The sequence below is a fragment of the Cottoperca gobio genome, chromosome 7 (genome assembly GCF_900634415.1).
Source record: "Cottoperca gobio chromosome 7, fCotGob3.1, whole genome shotgun sequence".
NCBI classification, from domain to species: Eukaryota; Metazoa; Chordata; class Actinopteri; order Perciformes; family Bovichtidae; genus Cottoperca; species Cottoperca gobio.
This window is the reverse complement of record NC_041361.1, coordinates 1131125-1154748: the sequence shown is the minus strand read 5'-3', so window position 1 is coordinate 1154748 and position 23624 is coordinate 1131125. Positions and strand designations below refer to the sequence as shown.

The following is a 23624-nucleotide window of genomic DNA, read 5'->3' as shown; positions in this document are numbered from 1 at the left end:
GATTGTGTGTGTTTGTGTATCTCTGCTACCCGCTTGTTGTTTCTTTCTTTCTTGATATAATGTTTCCCTCATCTGTCAACTATATCCTATGAAGTCACATTGTATCTGTTTTGTTTATTATTATTTAATCTTATATTAATTGTATTTTATTGTGTATGTCTGTAACTATGAGCACACAAACACTGTGCACATCTCTTTCATGACACAGGTGTGTATGAGAGGGACGAGGAGCTCAACAGTTGCAAATAAACTCCTGAACACTGAAAACAAAAAGTTTTGGTACTAAAGTTCGTCTGTAAAGATTATTATTATTATTATTATTATTATTATTATAAATGCTATTTAAATAAAGAACTGCTGATTTACATGTTTCAATGTAGAAAACAAAAGTACAGGAAGGATCTTTGGACACCTGTCTGTCTCTCTGTCCAGGTGGGGAACCACATTGACAAGAAGTGGGTTGCTCAGGATGCGGGTATCGGAGCGGGGGTCGACTCCTACTTTGAGTATCTGGTGAAAGGAGCCATCATGCTGCAGGACGAGGAGCTGCTCAGCATGTTCCTGGGTAACGCTCACAGCCCTCTCATCTCGCTCAGCGTGCCTCTGAGCAAGGCACCACACAACCGCGCCTACATCCTAAAGACAGATAAAGAATGAAAAACAAAGCCTAAAGGATTTCAAATCAACATCTATGTGATGACTTTTCTCAGAGTACGATCGAGCCATTCAGAACTACACCCGGTTTGATGACTGGTACCTGTGGGTCCAGATGCACAAAGGAACCGTCTCCATGCCAGTTTTCCAGTCTCTGGAGGCCTTCTGGCCCGGCCTGCAGGTACAAACAGTACACTGAACTTAAGCTTCTGATAAATGCATAATACTGGTAAATATTCATTTCCTTTGTGTTTCAGTCTCTCCTGGGGAACTTGGACAGCGCAGTGAGAACCTTCCAGAACTATTACTCTGTGTGGAGACAGTTTGGAGGTCTGCCGGAGTTTTACAGCATCCCTCAGGGTTACACTGTGGAGAGAGAGGGATACCCACTGAGGCCAGGTGTTACGCCTCAGACACAGGGAAGGAAGACTCATACGCACGACTCCGGACACAATGGTAAAGCGTAAGAAAAACAATACTTTACTTCAATAAAACAAAATCTTAACTGAAAGCTCTCACTAGGAGGATAAACAAAGTTCTCTGAAAAAACACACTGGTACTTGGCACACTGGCACACACACACGCTATGACAAGGATAAGACAAGACGAACTGACACATGACAAGGGGAGACAGGACAATTTATACTAGAGGTGAGTGGGAACAGGTGGAAACAATCAGGGGCGGGGCATACGCTGACGATGGTGGGAAACCACACAAGGACAGGACGTAAACACAAGACATGACACAAGGGAGGTGAACTCTACAAAATAAAACAGGAACACAAATCCAGAGTCATGACACCAGGTCAGTCCACCTACCTGTTACCCAGCAATGACGTGGAGAAGGAGGGAAACATATCAGCACACAGACACAGAAAGTCCCTTTAAATAAAGACGCTCTAGAGTCCTTGGAGGACAGAAACATCAAAGAACTTCCATAAATTTATAAATTAATATTATTTTCTTACTTTAAAACCAACATCAGTCCTGATAATAAATACTAAATATTCATTTAAAAGTGTTAACCCTTTAAATGTGAGTTTGTTTACATAATACCTGCACAAAATTCTTTATATTTTCTATCTACTAAATACAAGGGAAACATTTCTTTAACAGTCTGGGATATTTCAATGATGAGCAACAACATTGATTTTGATCCATTGCATCAAACACATAATACAGCAGCAGTGCCCCTCGTGGAAACCATGGGAACAGCACGTGTTTGCTCCGAAGGGCAAACATGAGAAAACGGCTCAATTTGGTGGAAAACAGTAAAAAGTACAATTTTGAAAGCAGGGCTCCAGATTGAAGCCTGATATGATAGCAAGCATGAATTATTCTGTAATGGTTGTGTGTTCAAATATTGTGGTTTTAATGGGTTTCAATCAATCAAGGCTGTGAGTTTATTATAGACTTATTATAGGAGCTGAGGTTCAACTTCCAAAATTCAGGAAATAGAAAAGAAAACTCACACCTTTGCTAAAATGTTTGCCCTGCGCATTAACACAGCCAACATGATCAAAAACAAAAAATACTCTTAGTGAGGCATAAGGGTTAAGATACACTTTTAAATAAACACAAAGATGAACCACATTTTAACGTTGCATTAAAACTTGGACGGGTTGTTGTGGTCCTACCTGTTCCCATGAGCTCTCTGTTGTCACGTTGACAGGGGCTGTTCTGGTCCTCACTCTTCCTCTCCGACATGAAGTTGCCGCCCTGAGAAGATGACCACTTCCTTCTACAACAGCAGCAGCAGTCAGTGAAACACAAAACTTAGACACAACTTTCCTCCAGCTGCTGGTCCAGCTGCTGGTCCAGCTGATCGTCCAGCTGTTCGTCCAGCTGCTGGTCCAGCTGCTCGTCCAGCTGTTCGTCCAGCTGCTGGTCCAGCTGCTCGTCCAGCTGTTCGTCCAGCTGCTGGTCCAGCTGCCGGTCCAGCTGCCCGTCCAGCTGCCGGTCCAGCTGCCGGTCCAGCTGTTCGTCCAGCTGCTCGTCCAGCTGCTGGTCCAGCTGCTCGTCCAGCTGCTGGTCCAGCTGTTCGTCCAGCTGCTGGTCCAGCTGCTGGTCCAGCTGCTGGTCCAGCTGCTGGTCCAGCTGTTCATCCAGCTGCTCGTCCAGCTGTTCGTCCAGCTGCTGGTCGGAGTGGTAGTACTTGATGTGGTAGTGCAGCGGACGCGCCTTCCTGAACGACTTGGTGCAGCCGGCTGCGGGACACTTGAAGGGGTTGTGCTCCAACTCAATGGAGAGAATGTGTAACATTAATTGCAAAATGAATAAACAGAAATGTAGTAAATGTATGTATAATACGTAATGGGAAGTAATATATTTATATACACAGAGATGTCACATAGCAAAGTGTTCAGCAAACATCTGGTCATTATTTGGTTTATATATTCTTTGCAGTCAACATTTTGCCAATTTTAGATTCTAATAAATTCCTGTATCGCTGCAACTTGTGTTTAATATTTGAGAACTTTGGCTTCTTTTTTTGAATAACATGTTTATATAAAACTCAAAGTGAGCTTTCATAGAAATACTTGTTTTGTGCGGACCAACAGAACTCATGTAATGTATCTACACTTGAAACATTTAAAATGATACCCAGCTGTTTGGGATGTGTACCGTATGTGCTTTAATCCTTAATAAATGATAAGGCGCAGACGCATGACTTACAGTACCTAGCCCTCATTTACAATATAACTGTACAGTTTGTATGCAGTGTTTGTGTTTATGTGGAGCATAATGTTTTGTATAGTTTGTCAGTGCTCTTACGTGGCTCTCTGCTGAATTTGTGAGTGGTGGGCAGGTGGGCCTGGCGCTCCAACAGGACGTCTGAGAAAGATTGAGATAAACAGACAGAGCGTGCGGTTATAGGAGGACTAAAGAAATAAACATCATTTATAGCAATAACTATTGAATCAGTCCAGATAGAGGACGAGTCGTTGCTTCTTTTCTCCTCTCAAAAACTACACTTGAAAAGTTGAGCCATCCTCAGTTTGCAGAATAGCCAATAATGTTATTATATTATTTTCCATACGGTCAGTAAACATCTCTCTTGTGATGGATAAAGGGTATTGGAAATACATGCAGCGTAATGTCATGTATTATGTATTAATTAAATGCACAATATTTAATCTTCTGCCACTAGGGGTCTCTCAATCAAAGAAATAACAAAAGATGGAGTTTGGTGGCGTCGTTTAGCAGCGGTGCATCATGGGAGTTCATCAGGTCAGTCAGGTTGTCCTTGTTAGGATTCCTTCAGTGTTCATCGTTCAGGAGGTTTTTATCCACAGAGGCCTCCTGTAATTATTCGTGTCTGAAAGTCTCTGATGTTTACTTTTGTCGATGGAGGCGGGGTCAGGAGGAGCGGGCTGGGTGGAGTCGGCTGTGATTGGCTGATTCTGAGCTCCACCGCTTCTACCTGGAAGAGGAGTAGTTCATTAGTATTAGCTGCATGATTGTAGACGATGAAAGATTGTGTGTGTGTGTGTGTGTGTGTGTGTGTGTGTGTGTGTGTGTGTGTGTGTGTGTGTCCACATCAGTTCTTGTGGCGGTCTCGGGCTTCTAGCTGAGCTCCAACCTCAAAGGTGATTCCTGACCTGTCCGGGGGAGTCTTCATCTGGCACAAAGAGAAAAACAACTGTTATAAATGTACCTGCACAAAACTGTACAGCTCTACATTTTAAAAACAGATATATTATTCCAACGTTAAATCATTTTATTTGTTCATTTGTTCTTGTTTAGATTGATTTATAGTGTTTTATGTTTAAGGAGAAATAAACACGCTGACCTGTTGAAGAAGCTGTCAGTTATTTTATATCGATACATTGCTGTGAATTTGTTTTTAACTATCATTTGTTTAACATTTATTTTTTTACAAATAGTTTTTAATGTTTGAAGTGAAATAAAATACATTTATAAATACATGTGTGCTGCCTGTCTCACTATTCGGAAACATCCATAATGGAAGGCATTGAATGTCTGCAATTCAATTCATGACGTTGTTGCATTTGATTCGTTTAGATTTTCTGATTGCTATTCTTATATATATATAAAGAAGAAAGGAATATAAAATAATGTGTCGAGCTCTTCATACAGCAGCTGCCTCAGATATGAGACTGTCCCTGGGGTACAGATAATAGAGATAATATATTTACTCCAGTCCTCCAATAGAAATATCTTTAATGTGCTTTGTAGCTCGACTGCACCAGATCAAGTTGCTTCTGCAGGTTTATTTGCACAGCATGTTGTGCTCCGAACACATGGGCATGTGCGAAGGAGGATTTCTAAATCCTTCTCTAGAGGAAAGTATGCACATGTATAACATTCAGGTGACTCAGCAGAGCAGGTGAGGGGCCAGTCGAGGGTCTCGTTTCAGCTTCCAATCAAGAGTTTGGTACTTTTGAGGAGCTGCTTCCTTGTGCCTGGAACAAACACACGTGAATAATCAGATACACACACCCTTTGCTTTTGGGCCAAAACGCTTGCCGTTAATCTTCTGCAGTAACAGCGAGCAGAGTGATGCTTTTTCATAATTATATGACTTTGAATGGTTAGAATGTTAAAAATAAATACATTTTATAGAGTGGTGCAGCACTGAGCATTTGACCACTTCTGGTTCTCTCAAAGTCAACGTTTCTTTTTATGGGTTTTTGGGTAGAGGCCTGAAATAAATGTGGTTAACACAAGATAAAAAGATTTTAAAGTTTTGTTCTTCAACATAAAATACGTCAGTAAATATCCCACTTGTGAATTTTGAAGCTTTTACATGTCTTACAGGTTAGGTGGCTTATGACACTACACAACGTTGTGTAGTCGGTGTAGTCGAACCTCTGATTGAAGAGGAACAATGCGGATTCCGTCTTGAACAACGGACCAACTCTTCACTCTCGCAAGGATCCTGGAGGGGGCCTGGGAGTACGCCCATCCGGTCTACATGTGTTTTGTGGATCTGGAGAAGGCGTATGACCGGGTCCCCCGGGTGATACTGTGGGAGGTGCTGCGGGAGTATGGGGTGAGGGGGTCACTTTTGAGGGCCATCCAATCCCTGTATGCCCAAAGTGAGAGTTGTGTCCGGATACTCGGCAGTAAGTCGGACTCGTTCCCAGTGAATGTTGGCCTCCGCCAGGGCTGCACTTTATCACCGATAGCCTCCTGTTCGTGATGTTCATGGACAGGATATCGAGGCGTAGTCTTGGAGGAGAGGGGTTGCAGTTCGGTGGCCTGAGGATCTCATCGCTGCTCTTTGCAGATGATGTGGTCCTTATGGCATCATCGGTCTGTGACCTTCAACAGTTACTGGATCGGTTCGCAGCCGAGTGTGAAGCGGTTGGGATGAGGATCAGCACCTCAAAATCTGAGGCCATGGCTCTCAGCAGGAAACCGGTAGATTGCCTACTCCGGGTAGGGAATGAGCCATTATCCCAAGTGAAGGAGTTCAAGTACCTCGGGGTCTTGTTTGCGAGTGAGGGCACGATGGATCGAGAGATTGGCTGGAGAATCGCAGCAGCGGGGGCGGTATTACAGTTACTTTACCATTGTGACAAAAAGAGAGCAGAGCCAGAAGGCAAAGCTCTCGATCTACAGGTCGACCTTCGTTCCTACCCTCACCTATGGTCATGAAGGCTGGGTCATGACCGAAAGAACGAGATCGCGGGTACAAGCGGCCGAAATGTGTTTTCTCAGACGGGTGGCGTCTCCCTTAGAGATAGGGTGAGAAGCTCAGCCATCAGGAGAGACTCGGAGTAGAGCCGCTGCTCCTTTGCGTTGAAAGGAGCCAGTTGAGGTGGTTCATCTAGTAAGGATCACCTGGGCGCCTCCTTAGCGAGGTGTTCCAGGCACGTCCAGCTGGGAGGAGACCCCGGGGAAGACCCAGGACTCGGTGGAGAGATTATATCTCCTCACTGGGAACGCCTCAGGATCCCCCAGTCAGAGCTGGAGGATGTGGCCCGGAGAATGGAAGTTTGGGGTTCCTTACTGGAGCTGCTGCCCCCGCGACCCGACCCCCGATAAGCGGTAGACGATGGATGGATGGATGGACAACGTTGTGAACACGAGCCCTCCTTTAGCTTAGTGGTGGTGACGTGAAGTCATGTGACCGGTGTGCAGTTTGTTTGTAGCCTAACGTTAGCTTTTTACTTCTAGTGATTGCATCTACGCTTTAGAAATCATCAAAGTGGTGTTAATATGTGGAGATTATCCTGCTGAACTAAAGGTGTAAGTATAATAAACTTATTTTCTGCCATAATTCAAAGTCTAATGGAAAAATCCCTTTTGGCTTTTTGTCGAGGGAACCAGTGCGATGCTAACTTCTGGGTCGGCCTACAAATATGTGTGTGTGTGTGGGGGTGTGTGTGTATGTGTGTGTGTGTGTGTGTGTGTGTGTGTGTGTGTGTGTGTAGTACATGTTGAGGTGTTTCTTGGCGGCATGTATTCGTAGTGTTTTCTCAGAGCAGTAGGTCTGGTACTCTTCCTCCTGCTGCTCCGTCATGTTGAGCTGCTTCTTGTGGTACCACTGCTGTTTCCTCTGCAGTTCCTGTGTCTCCTAAACAAAGAAACTACATCTTTAAGGTCTTTGTCCAGCATTGGATAAAAGATGCACAATAACGTAATAACAACTTCATCTTTAACTTTTACACTAAAGATATTAGTGTAGGCAGGTGGAGAGAGAGTTAATATTGTATCTTTAACATCAACACCTCCATATGGCCACACCCTCATTATGAATACATGGTAGAAGGTCACCTTCAGAAAAATGCTATGAACTCCAGTATATTCAACCTTTAGTCAAACTGAAACGCACTGTTACCTTGAATTAAAGATTTCTCTAAGTTTGAACTTTGAATATTGTTGGAAACATTTGGGATAATGTAAGTACATAATTCAGTAAAATATTTAATATAGATCGAGTCGCTTTTAGACATATTAATGTGGAAATGTTACATGTTATACGTTAAAGTTCCTGCAGTGAATAAGGGATATAATATACATCATGAGTGAACTTTACCTTTTCATAGCGTTCCTGAATGAGGTCGGCGTGCTCCACCAGTCTCTGTTTAAACTCGGCCAAACAGTCCTGGTGGAGCTGCTTGGCGTCTTCGGCGCTCAGAGTCTCTGTGTTGTCCAGCCGAATGAGGAGAGGAGCCAGGATGTCCTTCTCCTTCTCCTGCAGCCACCGCTGCTCCTCCGCATCCAGACGCTCCTGCAACGGCAGAGAAATGGTCGACAAAGGACGTCACAGACACGTTTTTGGCTTTCCTGAAGGTGTTAGCCTGCTTGGACGTATTCAACTCTACTTTTGTCAGAAAAAGGTGTTTTTTGGCTGTTGAAACTGAACGACATTGTCAAAGGCCATTTTAAATGTATTTAATATATAGTAGTTATTCAGTTGGTAGTGTTGTGGAAGTTTTCCTGCTTTACTCTGGAGAGATGTATATAAAGTCAAATAAATGGTGATAGAGACAGAGTTGTCTTTGTACATTTATTTGAGGCCTCAAAGACACAAGTCATACAGAGCACAGTGTAGTCTGCAGGAGAGCACGCAAAGGAAGAGAACACACAGAGATTTTATACACACTTGGTCCTCTGACTCTAGTGATAAACAGCATGGGACAGGGGACAAACTGCTGATGAGCTATAGAACAATAAAACAGCAGTCAACAGGTGATTGATCAGCACACCTGTTATTTACTGTAAACAAGCAATAAACCAAAAACGATCTCTCTGTTAGATTACTTCCTTTTGATGTTTGTAAGGTCATTCCCTCCAATCTGAAAAACCCAGTCCTTTGAACTCAATCCTTTGATCTTTGGGTATATATGTAGATGCAGAGACATTTGCTTCTTTTATAACAGTTATGTAAACACTAAAGGAAGTGGCACACTCAATATTCTTTCTCAGTGAGTTAATCAGTTAATCAGGATGTTAATTTGAAGAGAGGATTGTCTGTGTCCTGTCTTAATCAGGATGTAAATAATGATGAGAGGACTGTCTGTGTCCTGTATTCTAAACGACACCCCCTTATTAACATGAAATGGCAGTTGGCCCTAGCTTGATAAGGGAACTTGTAAAGTTGTGCAATCATGCATAGAGTGAGAAATAGGCAGATCATCACTTGTAATGTTATTTGGACATTATTCAAATAATAGACATTTAAATTGCTATTACATTCTTCTCTTTTGATCATACTTGATCATCAAGAATAATAATACAATGATAGATAGGCAAACATAGGGCACCTTGCAGTCTTTAAGTAAGTACATCATAAATATGTCATGGAACTCTAGCTGGGTTTTATGGCTTCAGAGCCATGAGGTAGATAAGCATTAGTGAGAGGTAGGAACGGAGTTATACTTCGGTGTCTGAACATTCAGAATCTGTGTACAGAAAATTACAATCTGTGTTTGGTCCTTGTCTGGGAGTGAAGTGTACTGTACGAATGCTGTGGAAATCATGCTAGATACTAGTTTTCTGATTAAAGGAACAACACAACAGCAGCATGTGATTAGTAGGACAGCAATGATGAGTAATGGCGTCAATATCCGGGCTGCCCATGCTTCCCATCCGCCCCCAGTGAGCCAGGACCACCAGTCCCAGCCAGAGCTATGAGGGACGTCCTCGGCTTTCATGTCAGCTAAGAGGGTGTTGAGATGAGATATGGTTGCAGACATGTTCTGGGATACATCGGGTATGTAGGTATAGTATGAATCACCTATAACGTGGCACAGACCCCCCTTGGAGGCAAACACAAGGTCAAGGGCGAGTTGGTGCTGTAGCAACATGTTTCTGGAGGCTGCCATGTAAGGGGTTAGAGCCGTGAAACCAGAGATAACATGGCGGTCAGATTTTCTACCGAGGCATGGAGTTTGTCTATGTTGTGAGCATTGTTAACTGCACCCCACCATGGGAAAATTCCACTAACGAACTTTGCCCCTGGGCTAATCACCTCTCTTTTCTGAGCATGATGACTAGGGTGTCTGTACTCAGGATAGTGATGGGTAGTATACATCAGGGTATCTAGAATGGTGATGGCTGGAGTTCAATCAACCATAGCACAGAAAATTATAAACAGTAGAAGTAACGTTATTTTTACGCAGCATAGGCCCAACAGTTGTATCCCTAACACTTAGGTGTGTGTGGTGTGTGTGTGTGGTGTGGTGCTGGTGGTAGTTTGGCACACTACTTGTCGTCGTCTGTTTCTTTGTTCTTTTCCCGATGAGTTGTTACGGCTTTGCAGTGGCTTGCATGGACCCAAGTGGCTCTTTCTGCAACCTTTATCGCCGTCTGGGTGACGAGGAGTATGAGGTATGGGCCCTGCCAACGACTGGTTTTCCAGCTCTTTCTGCGGAAATCCTTGATCAGCACCGTGTCTCCAGGCTGGAGGCTGTGCAGGGGTCCGTCTGCAGGTGTTGGTAGGGCTGCTACAACCTGGCGGCGGATATCTGCTAAATTGGATGAGAGGTTAATACAATAGCTCAACATAGCATCCTCACACAAAGTCGTGGAGGGGAGTGGCATCCCTGGCGCCGTCAATCCAATCTGAGGAGGAGCACCAAACAATATCTCAAATGGGCTCAGTTGACTTCTGGTTCTTTTCCTCATTCTCATGTACATCAGCACTATTGGCAGAGCTTGTGTCCAGGACATCTTTGCGTCAGCGCAACATTTAGCTGGTTTATTTTTGATTGTGCCATTTTCTCTTTCAACAGCGCCTCCACTTTGAGGGTGATAGGAGCAGTGTTTCCTGATGTCCATGCCAAGGTATTCACCGATTTGGGCTATTGCTTTGTTTGCAAAGTGTGAGCCGTTATCGCTTGATACTTTCTTTGGCAGACCCCATCTTGGGATAATCTCTCTTAGTAGTATTTTTGCTACTGCCCCTGCTGTTTGTGCTTTTACAGGAAATGCTTCAACCCATTTTACAACCAGGCAGTGTTTCTTTCCTGCTGATGGAGAGAGTTCTATAAAATCAAGCATAATATGCTTAAATGGACCACCGGGGAGTGGGTGTGCACCTGTCCCTTGAACTGTTACAGGTTTACCAGAATTTTGAGTTTTGCAAATTAAACATGCTTCACAATGTTTTTGAGCCACAACTGTGAAACCCCTTGTGTACCAGTGTGTATTAATAGCACTTACCATTCCCCCTTTTGACATTAATATTCCTGGGAAACGTCCATCCGTTCCTCCTCAGCCTCCGGGGGGTGTCTCCTCCTCGTCAGATGCCTCAGACGAAATAGGGGGGCAAGCCAGTCGAGATGGGACCCCTAATGGTGGGGTGGTCTTTGCTGGCTGGTCAGGCTGCCGACGGTGAAACTCATTGATCAACCGGGCATCCAGGACGTGTCGTGCAGGAACCCAACACCTTTCCTCAGGACCATAACCTTCCCAGTCCACCAGGTATTGCAGACCCCTTCCCCGGTGGCGGGAACGAAGGAGGCGGCGAAAGGTGTATACAGGACCACCATTGATGAAGCGAGGCAGCGGGGGAGGCGGAGCAGCCGGGACCAGTGGGCTCTCCCTGGAAACAGGGAAGGTCGGATGTATCCGCATGGAATGGGGCAACTTTAGTTTGACTGCCGCGGGGTTGATAACTTCCTGGATCTCAAACGGGCCGATGAACCGAGGCGGCAATTTTTTAGATTCTACCCGTAACGGGATGTACCGTGTGGACAGCCACACTTTCTGGCCCACTAGGTATTTGGGGGCGACGGTGTGGCGGCGGTTGGCAGCCATGACGTACCGGTCCATCGAGCGGAGGAGAGTAGCTCTAGCCTGGGTCCAGGTTCGGTGGCAGCGGTTAATGAAAGCCTGGACGGAAGGACAGGAGACCTCTTTCTCCAATGCGGAGAACAGTGGTGGTTGGAACCCGTAGGCACACTGAAATGGGGACAGTCCAGTGGCTGAGCTGACCAGGGTATTGTGGGCATATTCCATCCACAGGAGCTGCTGAGACCAGGCTGAGGGATGTTTGGAAATCATGCACCAAAGTGCTGTCTCCATCTCCTGATTTTTCCTTTATGTCTGCCCATTTGATTGTGGGTGGAATCCGGAAGATAGGCTGACGGTGGCCCCCAGGAGCGAACAAAACTCCCTCCAGAATATGCACGTGAACTGGGGTCCTCGGTCGGAGACCACATCGGTGGGGAGTCCATGGAGTCGAAAGACATGCAGCAGAACCAGTTCCGCAGTCTCCTTGGCCGACGGGAGCTTGGGCAGCGACACGAAGTGGGCCGTCTTGCTGAACCGGTCAACTATAGTCAGGATGGTGGTATAACCGTTGGACATAGGCAGGCCGGTTACAAAGTCTAGAGAGATGTGGGACCAGGGACGATGGGGCACTGGTAGAGGTAGCAGAAGGCCGGCAGGAGCTTGGTGAGATGGCTTGTGCTGACTACAAATGGGACACGCATTGACGAACCCACGAGTGTCCTCCTCCAGGGTGGCCCACCAGAATCTCCGTAGAAGGACCTCCTTAGTCCGTTGGATCCCAGGGTGGCAGGTGAGCCGGGAATTGTGGGCCCATTGAATGACGTCAGATCTAAGATCCAGGGGAACAAACAGGCGGTCCGGTGGGCAGGAACTAGGACCGAACTGATCTTTCAAGGCGGCTTTAACCCTCTCCTCCACCTCCCAAGTGAGAGAGGCAATCAAGCGGGGTACTGGAAGGATGGGATCCTGCTCGGTTGGCCACCCCTGTACTACATGCTCTGTTTCTATCTACATTTATTTTGACTACTTTTATGGTTGATTGTATTTTTTATGCTTTTATTCTTAACGTCTGTGCTTTTACTTATTGGACTACAGATGAAAAATGTACTTTCTGGCTAACTCATATTTTCAGAAGTGTTATTACAGTGTTCCTACAGCTGAAGGCAAGTTAGACACAAATATTAATTATGTTTAATGTCAAAAACGAGCTCTATTATCCTGCAGAGTTTGAAACACTTGCTTCACAAAGTACACCGTGCCTCACATACATTATCTGGTACCAGTGTCAGCCGTGCTGCATAATGAACATGAACAAATGAAATGAACATCTGTAAAAACGTAGCGAGCAGCTGCCAGATTGTGAGCACGCAGAGGAAGCTACGCACATGGCGGACACAGTATAACAACAGGAGGAGGAAAGAATGTCATTTAGTTATCCCACATAAAACAACCGTTACTGAATGAGGGTTGAAGACGCTCCATTATGTTTCAGTTTGTTTTGTTGTTGTTTGTAAACAGATGTGTGCTACAGGTCAGTTACATGTGTCTTTGGTTCAGTGAAGTTTTAACTGGATTTACATAAAAGGTGGAAACGTTGTACACGTTTGAAGCTTTCTGTGATGAAGCTGTCGACCTCGTTGACCTCCCTCTCCTCCAGGTGGTCGTTTCTGTGCTGATACCACTCCTTCACCATGACGACATCAGTGCCTTCAACACACACACACACACACACACACACACACACACACACACACACACACACACACACACACACACACACACACACACACACACACAGCTTGTCTCTTTGTGCTGAAAACAACTGAACTGTTCTTTAGAAGTCATCCGTTTCTCCTGAACACTCACAGTTCAGGTCTTTGTATGTAGTCAGTCGTGTGATCAGCCCGTCTGACATCAGGTCCGGTGCAAACTTCTCCAGCTTTGCTTTTCTGTATTGGGTCACCTTCTGTGTTCCCGGCCAGCAGGTCTCCAGGTCTGCAGACGAACGCAGAGGCAGCAGTTTGTGGAGGTTTTACAGCATCATGTGTTTGTGTATTTTATTACACCCTCTTGGAAATCCCACTGTGACGCTAACTCCCCCGGGAGAAACTGTGGAAATCTAAATGCAAATGATCTCCGTGTTTTCTGGGATTGCCCTGTTATTAAATATTTGTGGAGAGCGATACATAATGTCTATAATGCCCCTGGAGAGTAAGACCTTATTTTTGGGACTCATATCTCAAGAAGGATTTATTCATTTAATGATTAATTAAGGATTAATTCACGGATGGATATTACAATGGACATTTACAAAATGGAGAAGATAACAGCATATTTTACCCACAAGTGGAAAACTGTTGACTATGTAACGCTCCAGAGGCAAGCTTTCATTTAGCAAAAGTATGATTATATGGTGGAGAAACCATCACTCCCTAATTGTTTGTCACAAACCTTAAAATGGGAATTTCATACGTACAATAAATGGATGATGGACATACAATATTATAATATTTATGGGATTGTGTTTGATGCTGAATGCTATTTAAAAGATATACTGAGAAGACGTTAGAGAGCGGCTGGATATCAGCACTGATCTGTGTCTTTGTGCACTTTATTTGAATAGAAGTCATTAAGGTGTTTCATGTTTCTGTCTTGATGCTTTAATGTTTTGTCAGTTTTGTCAGCTGTGATCCTGAACATCTCCATCTTTATAGATGTCATAAAATAAACACTACGTTGCAAACAAACAGGTAAAGAGCGTACAGGGTGATGTACAGAATCAGCACACGGCACAATCAGGTAAATACTGCTCGTGTGGACTTCCTGTACCTTGTTTTGAGATCGGGATGTCACTGACCCAGGATCGTGGCATCTCAAAAGCTCGGGGCTGCTCCTCCTCCTTCATAAACAACAAAGTGTTGAACTTCATTCATCCTAAAATCATGTTTCAGTTTCATTTAGCTGTAAATTGTATTATTCTTTCTTTCTTGTTACCTATAATGACAAACAGGTGATAAGAGTGTGTTTGTTGAGGCCTGTTTGCAGCAGGACGGTGTGTGTGGGGTTGAGTCAGAATAAACTGCAGTGTGTGTGTTCATGGTACTGAAGGAACATGTCAGTGCAACAGTGAGGCTCACTGATGTGTTAATAGTTGTTGGACAGTAATGGAGCTCTGTGGCCCAGAGGAAGAAGAGACACACACACACACACACACACACACACACACACACACACACACACACACACACAATACTTGTTAGTCGATACATTCACCGCTGCTTTCAATCTTTTAATGGGATTTATTGACACTAATAAAAATATCATCCTTATCTTCAAAGGTGTTTTCCTGCCTGCTGACGATTATTTTCTAGATTAATCGCTTGGTCTAATTTTATAAACTTGTGAAAAATGTCCATCCCAGTTTCTCCAAGTCCAAGATGAAGTCTTTAAATGTCTCGTCTTTCAGTCCAAACCCCAAAGATATTCACTTTAATATCATGTGGAAACAGAAACACATTTTTGGCCATTTTTACATGAAAAGTTACTTTAACAATTAATCGATTAACTAAATAGTCGGCGCTTATTTTCCTGTCGGTTGAATAATCGCTGCAGCTCTACTTTTAGGTCTTAATATCCACTATCAAAACTACTACATAGGGTGAGGGTATAAACTCATATACACACACAGAGAAAAACACACATACACACACCTCCACATCATTGGTGATTTTGCTCATCAGCTTACTCTCCTTTTTCTTCAACACATCAAGAATCAGCTGCTTTTTGTAGGTTGCACCGAACAGGACTGGCTCCCATATCTTTAAGTCTTCCAGGTCATACACCATATCCTACACACACACACACACACACACTTTCAGATGTATTGTCTCTATTGTTTCGAGTGTGTGTGGAGTTGTCGTGGACTCACAGCGCAGCCGTTCCTGCAGTCCTGCATGTTGACGTAGTAGTTGAGATTGTTCCACACGCTCTCGATGCCCAGGAAGTTGTCATTGTCAGTGGTGTAGCTGTTCCCGGTCAGCGGGTCGATGAAGAAGTTCTCCTGGACGCTCCGACTCCCTGACAGCACCAGCACCCAACAGTGCACCCGCAGTCCTCGCAGGGGGTCAGCAGGTCGCTGCTCACTCTCCTGTTCATAAAGGGAAAGAAAAGGTCAAAGGAGGGAGAGTAGAGACGGAAGGCTTTAATATCTAACTTGAAGCTTTATTTCAGGATGCTTGCTCATGTGTGCTGCGATGTCAGAACATGCAGTTTGGCTTTTATTAGAAGTGTACGGAGCCGCCATTATCTCTATCTGTTCAACCAACAAGAAGCTCTTTCTCTGTGTCTGTAGTGGAAGACTGGAGGTGGGCCACTTTTATACAAAGTCACGTTAAATCAGGGAAATGTTGTATTTTTTAATCTAATATTTGCTTCAATAAATTATGAAATATATTTCCATCGTCACATTATTTGTGTACGTGTGTCTCTAGCTTTTATTACAGCAACAATATTATTAAACATCTTTTTGAATTATGATCAGCTGTGAAACACAATGTGATGAACTCAGAACTCCGGTTACTGTGTGTTTACTTTAGAGTCTTATTCGTTATTTGACACCATGCAGACTTCATGTGTCACCTCTTGTGGAACAGCACAAGATTACATTCTCTGTTCCTGACAACAATATGACTTTTTATGGTGTTTATGAATCTATTAATGACAGTCTAATGATTTATAATGTTTTAGTAACTATGCCACGAGAGAAATGATCGATATTTGAGAGTAATTTCAACTCATTCTCTGAGAACAAGGTCTGTGAATGGTATATAGCTCACACAGGGACTCACTGTCTAACTGTGGAGTGTTGCTTTACCAGTACAAACATCATGTTACCTGTAGTTTGTGTTTCTGAAACCTCGCAGCCTCTGCATCCTGTTTCTTCTTCTCCTGCTGCGTCACAAAGTTACTCTTCAGCTCCCTCAGAGGTTTCACTGTGTATTTGTTCTCCTGCGGCTCCTGCTCTGAGATCACACTCTGCACATACAAACACAAAGCACAAGCAGACAGACACATTCATATCTGTGAGTCACCGATCTATCTGACAAGCTGGTTACCGCTCTTTATATGTGCAGCAGTAATGAACATCAGTCATGAACACTGAACACAGCACTGACCTTGACCTCAGTGTCCAGCAGGGGGCACTCCTGCAGACTCTGGTCCAGCAGACACATCTCTTTGACAGCGTAGCCGCTGACACAGTAAACGTCGTAGTGGGCCCCGAGCAGCAGGCTGCACAGCAGGGTGGCACATTCAAAACATGTGGCTCTCTGACTCTGCAGCACCGAGCTGGAGGAGAACAAATACCTGGGCTGGGACAGCAACACACAAGGACAGATTTCTGAATGGGCCTGCTGGGCACAGGTTAGGGGGTCCCTGAGCCAGATCATCTGTTTGAAGTTACTGCTACCTACAGTTACTGCTTGAAGTCACAAAGAGACACAAAATGACCAAAAGGGACGCAACTCTATCACCAAGAATGACTAAAACGAGGCACAAATGACCACAAAGAGACACAAAACGTCTATTAAAATAATGCAAAACAAGCACAGGGACACACAAAGAGACGCAAAATGACTACAGAGCACATTCAATTAAATTGGCATTTAATTAGATTAAACACGGAGGCATCAAGTTGGCTATATTAGAGCTTTCAGAAAAACCTGAGTTTCACTGTCGTGATTGTGATTTGGAAGTTGACGTGAACAGTGTCTACAGTCAGGAACTGTAGTCATGGTAACCACACACACACACACACACAGGAGGATGTTGAATGGCAGAGAGTTCGAGGGGAGAGGACGCTGGCGCTCTTTGTTCGCCGCTTCTTGAGATTGCTTTTAGCTTTAAAAGGCGCTTTACAAATAAAATGTATTATTATTATTATTATTATTATTCCAACACCTACTTAAATAAGTGGACCAAATGATTATGTGGTCACTCGTGTTGCTCTTCTCACCAGGCCTTCAGGCGGCTCCAAAGGGTCCAGAGACAGGAAGTTAGTCACGAAGGAGGCACAGCCCCCCCAGGTGAGAAGTTCAGGGAACACTGTCGGTGTGGGCCGAAGCGTCATGGACACAAACTTCTGAATATTAGAAAAACCAACACTGGACTCAGACAGAGGTACATTAGTATATGGAAGGATGGTGATAAGAAAACACAATAAGTTGATGAATTTACATTCTCAGGATAATCGTGAAAATCTCAACAGTGACTTGAAAACGTCCAGATTGCTATCAAGGTAAAGAAGTGACAAATAGAGCCTGATATAAAGAAAAACATGTCTTCATGTACACAGGGGGTGTCACAGTCCCATCTGTATACCTAGTGTTTTCCGGTCCATGTTTTCCCTGTCTCTTTGTGTGTGTGTGTGTGTGTGTGGCAGGGGCACGGTCAAAGACTTCAGCAGCTGATCTCATTCAACCCATCAACTCCAATCTGCTCACCTGTCTACAATCAACTCATCCCAGCACAGTTTATCTACCCCAGTCTTCCAGTCACTCATCGCCAGGTTGTTGTTTCTACTACCCCGGATCACTGCATAACTTGTCGCTCAACTTCTACCTGCCTGCCTGCCTGCCTGCCTGCCTGCCTGCCTGCCTGCCTGCCTGCCTGCCTGCCTTGCCTGCCTTGCCTGCCTGCTGTACCATTATTCTCTACCATTATACTAACCAGTATTGCTTTAATAAACTATTTAAACTTACTCCGTTTCCAGAGTCTAGTGTTCTGCGCCTGGGTCTCCTCTGGACGTACCCATAACAGAACAATCTGGCCAACATGAACCCAGCAGACACTGACTCGCTCCGTGAGGCTCTCGCTAACCAGGGTGTTCTCGTGGGTCGCCATGACCAATCACTCCGTGAGGTAATGAACATTATTCAATCACTATCTACAAACATGGCACAGCTGGGACAGCTCACGCCTTCTGCTCCGACCAACCCTCTGGAGACTTTAGCCTCATCCTCCAGCACGTGAGCCTAACATTCCCACTCCCAATCGTTATTCAGGAGACTTGGGGACATGTAGGTTTTTTTTGTTACAGTGTTCGCTAGACTTTGAGCAGCAGCCCGCTACATATGTTCGTGACAGGGCCAAGATAAGTTACATTATTGGGCTACTCACTGATCGAGGTCTAGCCTGGGGTTCAGCTATATGGGAGGGTCAGGGTCCTCTTTGTTTTTCACTCCCAGAGTTTTTATTAGAGATGAGGAAAGTGTTTGATCACCCGGTCAGCGGTAGGGAGGCGTCACAACGTCTTCTTGCCTTACGACAAGGGTCCCGTAGTGTAGCCGAGTTTTCAGTTGAGTTTCGTACACTAGCAGCTGAGGCCGGTTGGAATGACTCAGCTCTCTAGGGAGTTTTTCGTACAGGGTTAGAGGATGCTGTTAAAGATGAGTTAGCGGTGAGGGACGAGTGAGCCAACTTGGACGACTTTGTGTTGTTAGCCATAAGATTGGACAACTGTCTTAGGGCACGACGCAGGGAAAGGGCTAGTCTGTCCTCAGGGTTGTCTTCTTCTCAGGTAGTTCCTCCTTCTCCAGCTAGACTCGGTGCAGCTCTTGTTGTTTACCCTAATACCAACCAGGTAGTCTCCTCTTCCCACCTATCTTCTGTGGAGCCGATGCAACTAGGCAGAGCCCGACTCACTCCCAAAGAACGTCTCAGGAGACTCAAGGAGAGACTCTGTATGTATTTCGCTCACTCCGGCCATTTCCTGGCCTCCTGTCCCCAGCGACCAAAAGAGGGAGCTCGTCAGTAAGGATGGGGATACTGGCGAGCAAGACCACTTCTTCTGCCCCACAAGACCGAAGACCCCTGCAGGCCACATTGTTGGTGAATCAACAAGCTATCTCCCTGCCAGCCCTGGTTGATTCTGGAGCAGATTAGAGTTTCCTGGACGCCCAATTAGTGGTCTCGGCCGGTATCGCTACTCAACCTCTGTCAACGCCCCTATCTGCTGGGTTGAATGGAAGGTTCCTGGCCCAGGTCACTCATATCACTGAACCACTTCATATCATCCTGTCAGGCAACCACCATGAAGAGATAAGGTTTCATGTTATGCCTTCTCCCCACACACTCCTAGTACTAGGCCAGCCTTTGTTGAAATTGCACAACCCCCACATAGACTGGTTAACTGGTCAAGTCAAGAGCTGGAGCTCTTTTTGTCACTCCTCCTGCCTGCAGTCTGCACTTTCCCCAGCGGGTTGCACCAGACCCACATCCAAACCCGAGTCAGTACACTTGTCTGCAGTTCCTGCTGTTTATCATAACCTGGGAGAGGTCTTTAGTAAACAGCGGGCCCTGTTTCTGCCTCCTCATCGACCTTACGACTGTGCCATTGATACTCTTCCCGGCGCTCCTCTACCTTCAAGCTGCCTATTGAACCTGTCCCGACCTGAGCAAGAGGCCATGGAGGTCTACATCCGGGACTCTCTCGCGGCTGGTCTCATAAGACCATCTTCATCCCCTGTGGGAGCGGGCTTCTTTTTTGTGGCTAAGAAGGACAAATCGCTTCGGCCATGTATTGATTATCGGGGTCTGAACAACATTACTATTAAGAACAAGTATCCCCTGCCCGTCATCAATTCAGCTTTCGAGACATTACATGGAGCTACCGTCTTCTCCAAGCTCGACCTCAGGAATGCTTACCATTTGGTCCGCATACGGCAGGGGGATGATTGGAAGACAGCATTTAACACCTCCCATGGTCATTTTGAATACCTGGTGATGCCATTTGGACTCACCAATGCACCCGCCGTTTTCCAGGCTCTAGAGAAAGATGTCCCTCGAGACCTGCTGAATCGTTCTGTATTTGTTTATCTGGACGACATCCTGATTTTACTTTTTTCGCACTTTGGAGGAGCATGTACAACTTATGATTTATGATTACCTTATTTAAGAGTGTTCTGTTTAATTTTTTCTTTTTTTTGTTCTAATTTATATAAATATATTTTATATTTAATGTTTGTTTATTTTAGATTCTCTTTTTGTTTTGACGTGTGTGATTTTTTTTTTAAACATATTTATTGAGCGTTGTTGAAGATACTTCACTAAAAAGATGTTCTATCTGTGATGCAATAAAAATATTTGTTTGTTTCTTTACAAAATTCAATGTTAAGTGATTCCAGTATGTGTTAGTGACTTTCAAGACTTTTATGCATATTTTGAGGATTATCAGGATAATGTCGTAAATCAGTTATTGTGGATAATGGTGACATGAAAAGGTTATATTGTCCCGTGTCTCCTATATGGGCTGTTTGAAGATGTAGGGACGGGGTGGCGTTTCTCTTCCCGAGAGAGAAAAAGGAAAAGAGAAGAAAGTTGATGCAGAAACTCGTCCAGTAAATTGAGATTGTTAGTTTTACCTTAACGCCACATTCGTTGACAGGGCAGAGCAGCAGCGGTTTGCGGTCGGGATACAAGTGTGAATACTGACGCTGGAAGTTGTCGCCGATGGCCAACAGTCGACTCTCGTCGGGGAAGTTAATTCTGTAGGACTCTGGACACAGCCCGTCTGCCTGGTCCACCTTCAGACTGGTGAAGGACAGCAGGAGAAGACAGTCAAATAAATCTGATAATAATCTAAATCATCACAATCTTTGATGTAATTAGATGCTGAATCATTTTAACCAGATCTGCACACCAGACATTTATAATTGGCCTGTAAACATTTCTTTACATTATTTTTACTCATCTCAGTACAAAATCTAAATATTAAGTCCATGTGAACTATAGTGAGAAAGAAACTGATGAAACTATTAACTTGATCGTCTTTTTACCTCATTTAATTTGTCTTGTAAAGCACTTTGAGCTAAATCTCTTGTAGGAAAAGTGCTCTTAAAATAAAGTTTATTATTAATATTATAAAACTATTTAGAGATAGTTTAACTTCGTAAAATACTTAAATGACTAATTGTTACAGCCCTAAATGTATTAATATATATATTGAATGCAACAGTTAGTAGTTGTTTAGTCATTTGAAGGCACAGACTCACTTTGTATGGCCTCCTTCAGTGTGTGAGTGTGTTGTGTGTTTATAAGTTGTGGACACTCACAGAAGCTCCTGAGGAGCTGAAACATGGAGAGTTCCCTCCAGCTTCTTCGGCTCCTCCTCCTCCTCCTCCTCTGACTTGCTCCTCACTGTCTGACTCCAGTACAGTCTCCATCTTTAATAAAAGTGTGAAATGTGAGCCACAGAACAGCCGGTCAGAAACAAAGGATGTTCTCATGAACCTGACGAGCAGCTCATGATGAATCATCACTGTCCTGTCGCCTACAGAGACTTTGCTTCCTGTGTTTGTGTGTCGTGGATGTTTGTTTGCTGTGGTCTTGTTTTTGTGCTGTTTGTATTCTGTAACTTTATATCTGCACTGATCAGGAGTTGTGCTCTTAATGTCGTTGTATTCTGTACAATGACAATAAAGGCTTTTTATCATATTTCTATTCTGCTTGTAAAGATATTCCAGGTCGTCTCTCATTTAAAGACACGATGGGGATAAAGATATGCAGGCTCACTGCGAATGACACTGGACTCTGTCGCTCCTCTAAAAAAGAAGTTAATGACACAAAGAAAGCTCCACGGCACAACCCCGAACCTGCAAACTGAAGCAGAAGTCGAGAAAACTAGAAAGGAAATGGCGTTCCTCCAAGGTGGAAGAATCTCTTCTAGTCTGTAGATAATGTTAAAACATCTCAGAAGGCTCTCCGTAATGCCAGAGCAGCGTATTCCTCATCATTAACAGAAGAGAATAAGAACAACACCAGGTTTCTTTACAGCACTGAGGACGACAGAGAGCCACAGCTCTACTGAGCTCACTATTCCTCCATCCCTTAGTAGTGAGACTTCATGAGCTTCTTTAACCATACAATTATAATTATTAGAGACTAAATGAATCACCTCCTGCCCTCAGCCTGTACAGATGTATCTTCTACCAGCTTAAAAACAGCTGTAAAACCTGATTATATATATATTTAAGCAATAGCTCACGACAGGCCGTGGTATAAGGGGGTTGTCGATCTCTGCTTCGCGTCGGGCCGAACCACGCCCCTTAACTGTGATATAATGACCATATATCACGGTCTGAAGTGAGCTATTGCTTTTATAAAACGGTTACCAAGTGTGGCAATATGAAAGAAAAATACACACTCCAATTCAAATAGTTTTTATTATTAAATAATGATGTTCAAAATAAAATAGTCCCCCGTTGCCTGCTGCACAAAACATAGTGCGAGGTGGTTGCTATGCAACAACACTAACAGCTGGCGAACATATTTGGTCTACCTGCTCTTCAGTAGCTCTGCATGTCGTCTTTTAGGGGCTCTCTTCTCTGGAGATAGGCACTGATCGATCCACTCCTCCAGAGTAAAGCTTTGTAAGTTTGTTTCTAAACGGACCTAATTTAACAGCTGTAACGGTTGTAGCTTTTTCTCCGCCGCGGAGGGATACTGACTTGTTGTGAAAAGTAACTACAATTCTACCTGTGATATACGCTCATTATACCACGGCTAAGAACCAATCAGATTGCTTGATTTGACATGTCCGTTTTATAAATATATATATATGTATATATATATATATATATATATATATATATATGTATATATATAGACTGCTTTTCTCTCATCGACCTTCAACAACTAACTTCAACTTCTTCTTCTAAGCCATCAACCTGTCTCTTGTACCTGATTCCAACTAAACTGTTAAAAAACGTTTCACCCTTAATCAACACTTGTTTAAATGAAATATGATCCACCTGTCTTTACTATCAGGCTGTGTACCACAGTCAGTTAAAGTAGCTTCATAACAAACCTCTTCTTAAAAAGCCCAGTCTTGATCCAGACGTTTAAGCCAACTATAGATCAATCAAGAAACACCGGTAAAAATCACCGGTAGCGTTAATAACTGTGGAATGTGAATTAAGCTAACGTTACAATAACAAACTGTGTTAGCGTTAAGTTACAAGAACTATTAAATATATATATTAAAGTATATAAAGTATTTAAAGCTGTACTCACCCAGTCCTACAGAAATTAACGGGTTTTGTTTGGAGGATCTTTTCTGTTTAGCTCACTAACGTCTCGAGCGTTGAGAGTACTCCGTGTCCATGGTAACAGCCTGACGTGATGACGTGTGACACGTTGCCTTCACGTGCTCTCAGAGATAATTAAACGTTATACACACGGTGTAGATAACGAGGACGTTC

The 23624-nt window shown here is 44.0% G+C and overlaps 1 protein-coding gene, 1 long non-coding RNA gene and 1 pseudogene across 2 annotated transcripts; 1 reads left to right on the top strand and 2 right to left on the bottom strand.

Annotated features, from left to right (window-relative positions):
• The first annotated feature begins 741 nt into the window (after positions 1-741).
• LOC115010577 (ER degradation-enhancing alpha-mannosidase-like protein 2) lies at positions 742-2509 on the top strand. Its single transcript, XM_029435237.1, has 3 exons — positions 742-835; positions 912-1110; positions 2327-2509. Exons 1-3 carry the CDS (start codon positions 770-772, stop codon positions 2383-2385), a joined length of 324 nt encoding a protein of 107 aa, XP_029291097.1. The 5' UTR covers positions 742-769; the 3' UTR covers positions 2386-2509.
• Positions 2510-2766: 257 nt separating this feature from the next.
• On the bottom strand, positions 2767-4134 carry LOC115010589 (uncharacterized). Its single transcript, XR_003832499.1, has 3 exons — positions 3995-4134; positions 3430-3489; positions 2767-2892 (listed from the first exon to the last, which is right to left on the bottom strand). It is a non-coding gene; the product is annotated as an uncharacterized LOC115010589 (long non-coding RNA).
• A 159-nt stretch (positions 4135-4293) lies between these two features.
• On the bottom strand, positions 4294-23554 carry LOC115010950 (dynein regulatory complex subunit 7-like; annotated as a pseudogene).
• Positions 23555-23624: the final 70 nt, after the last annotated feature.

Coding starts and splice junctions, on each gene's coding strand:
- LOC115010577 (XM_029435237.1), top strand. CDS start 770: ATGCACAAAGGAACCGTCTCCATGCCAGTTTTCCAGTCTCTGGAGGCC. Junction 836..911: donor CCTTCTGGCCCGGCCTGCAG/GTACAAACAGTA, acceptor TTTGTGTTTCAG/TCTCTCCTGGGGAACTTGGA. Junction 1,111..2,326: donor GCACGACTCCGGACACAATG/GTAAAGCGTAAG, acceptor TCACGTTGACAG/GGGCTGTTCTGGTCCTCACT.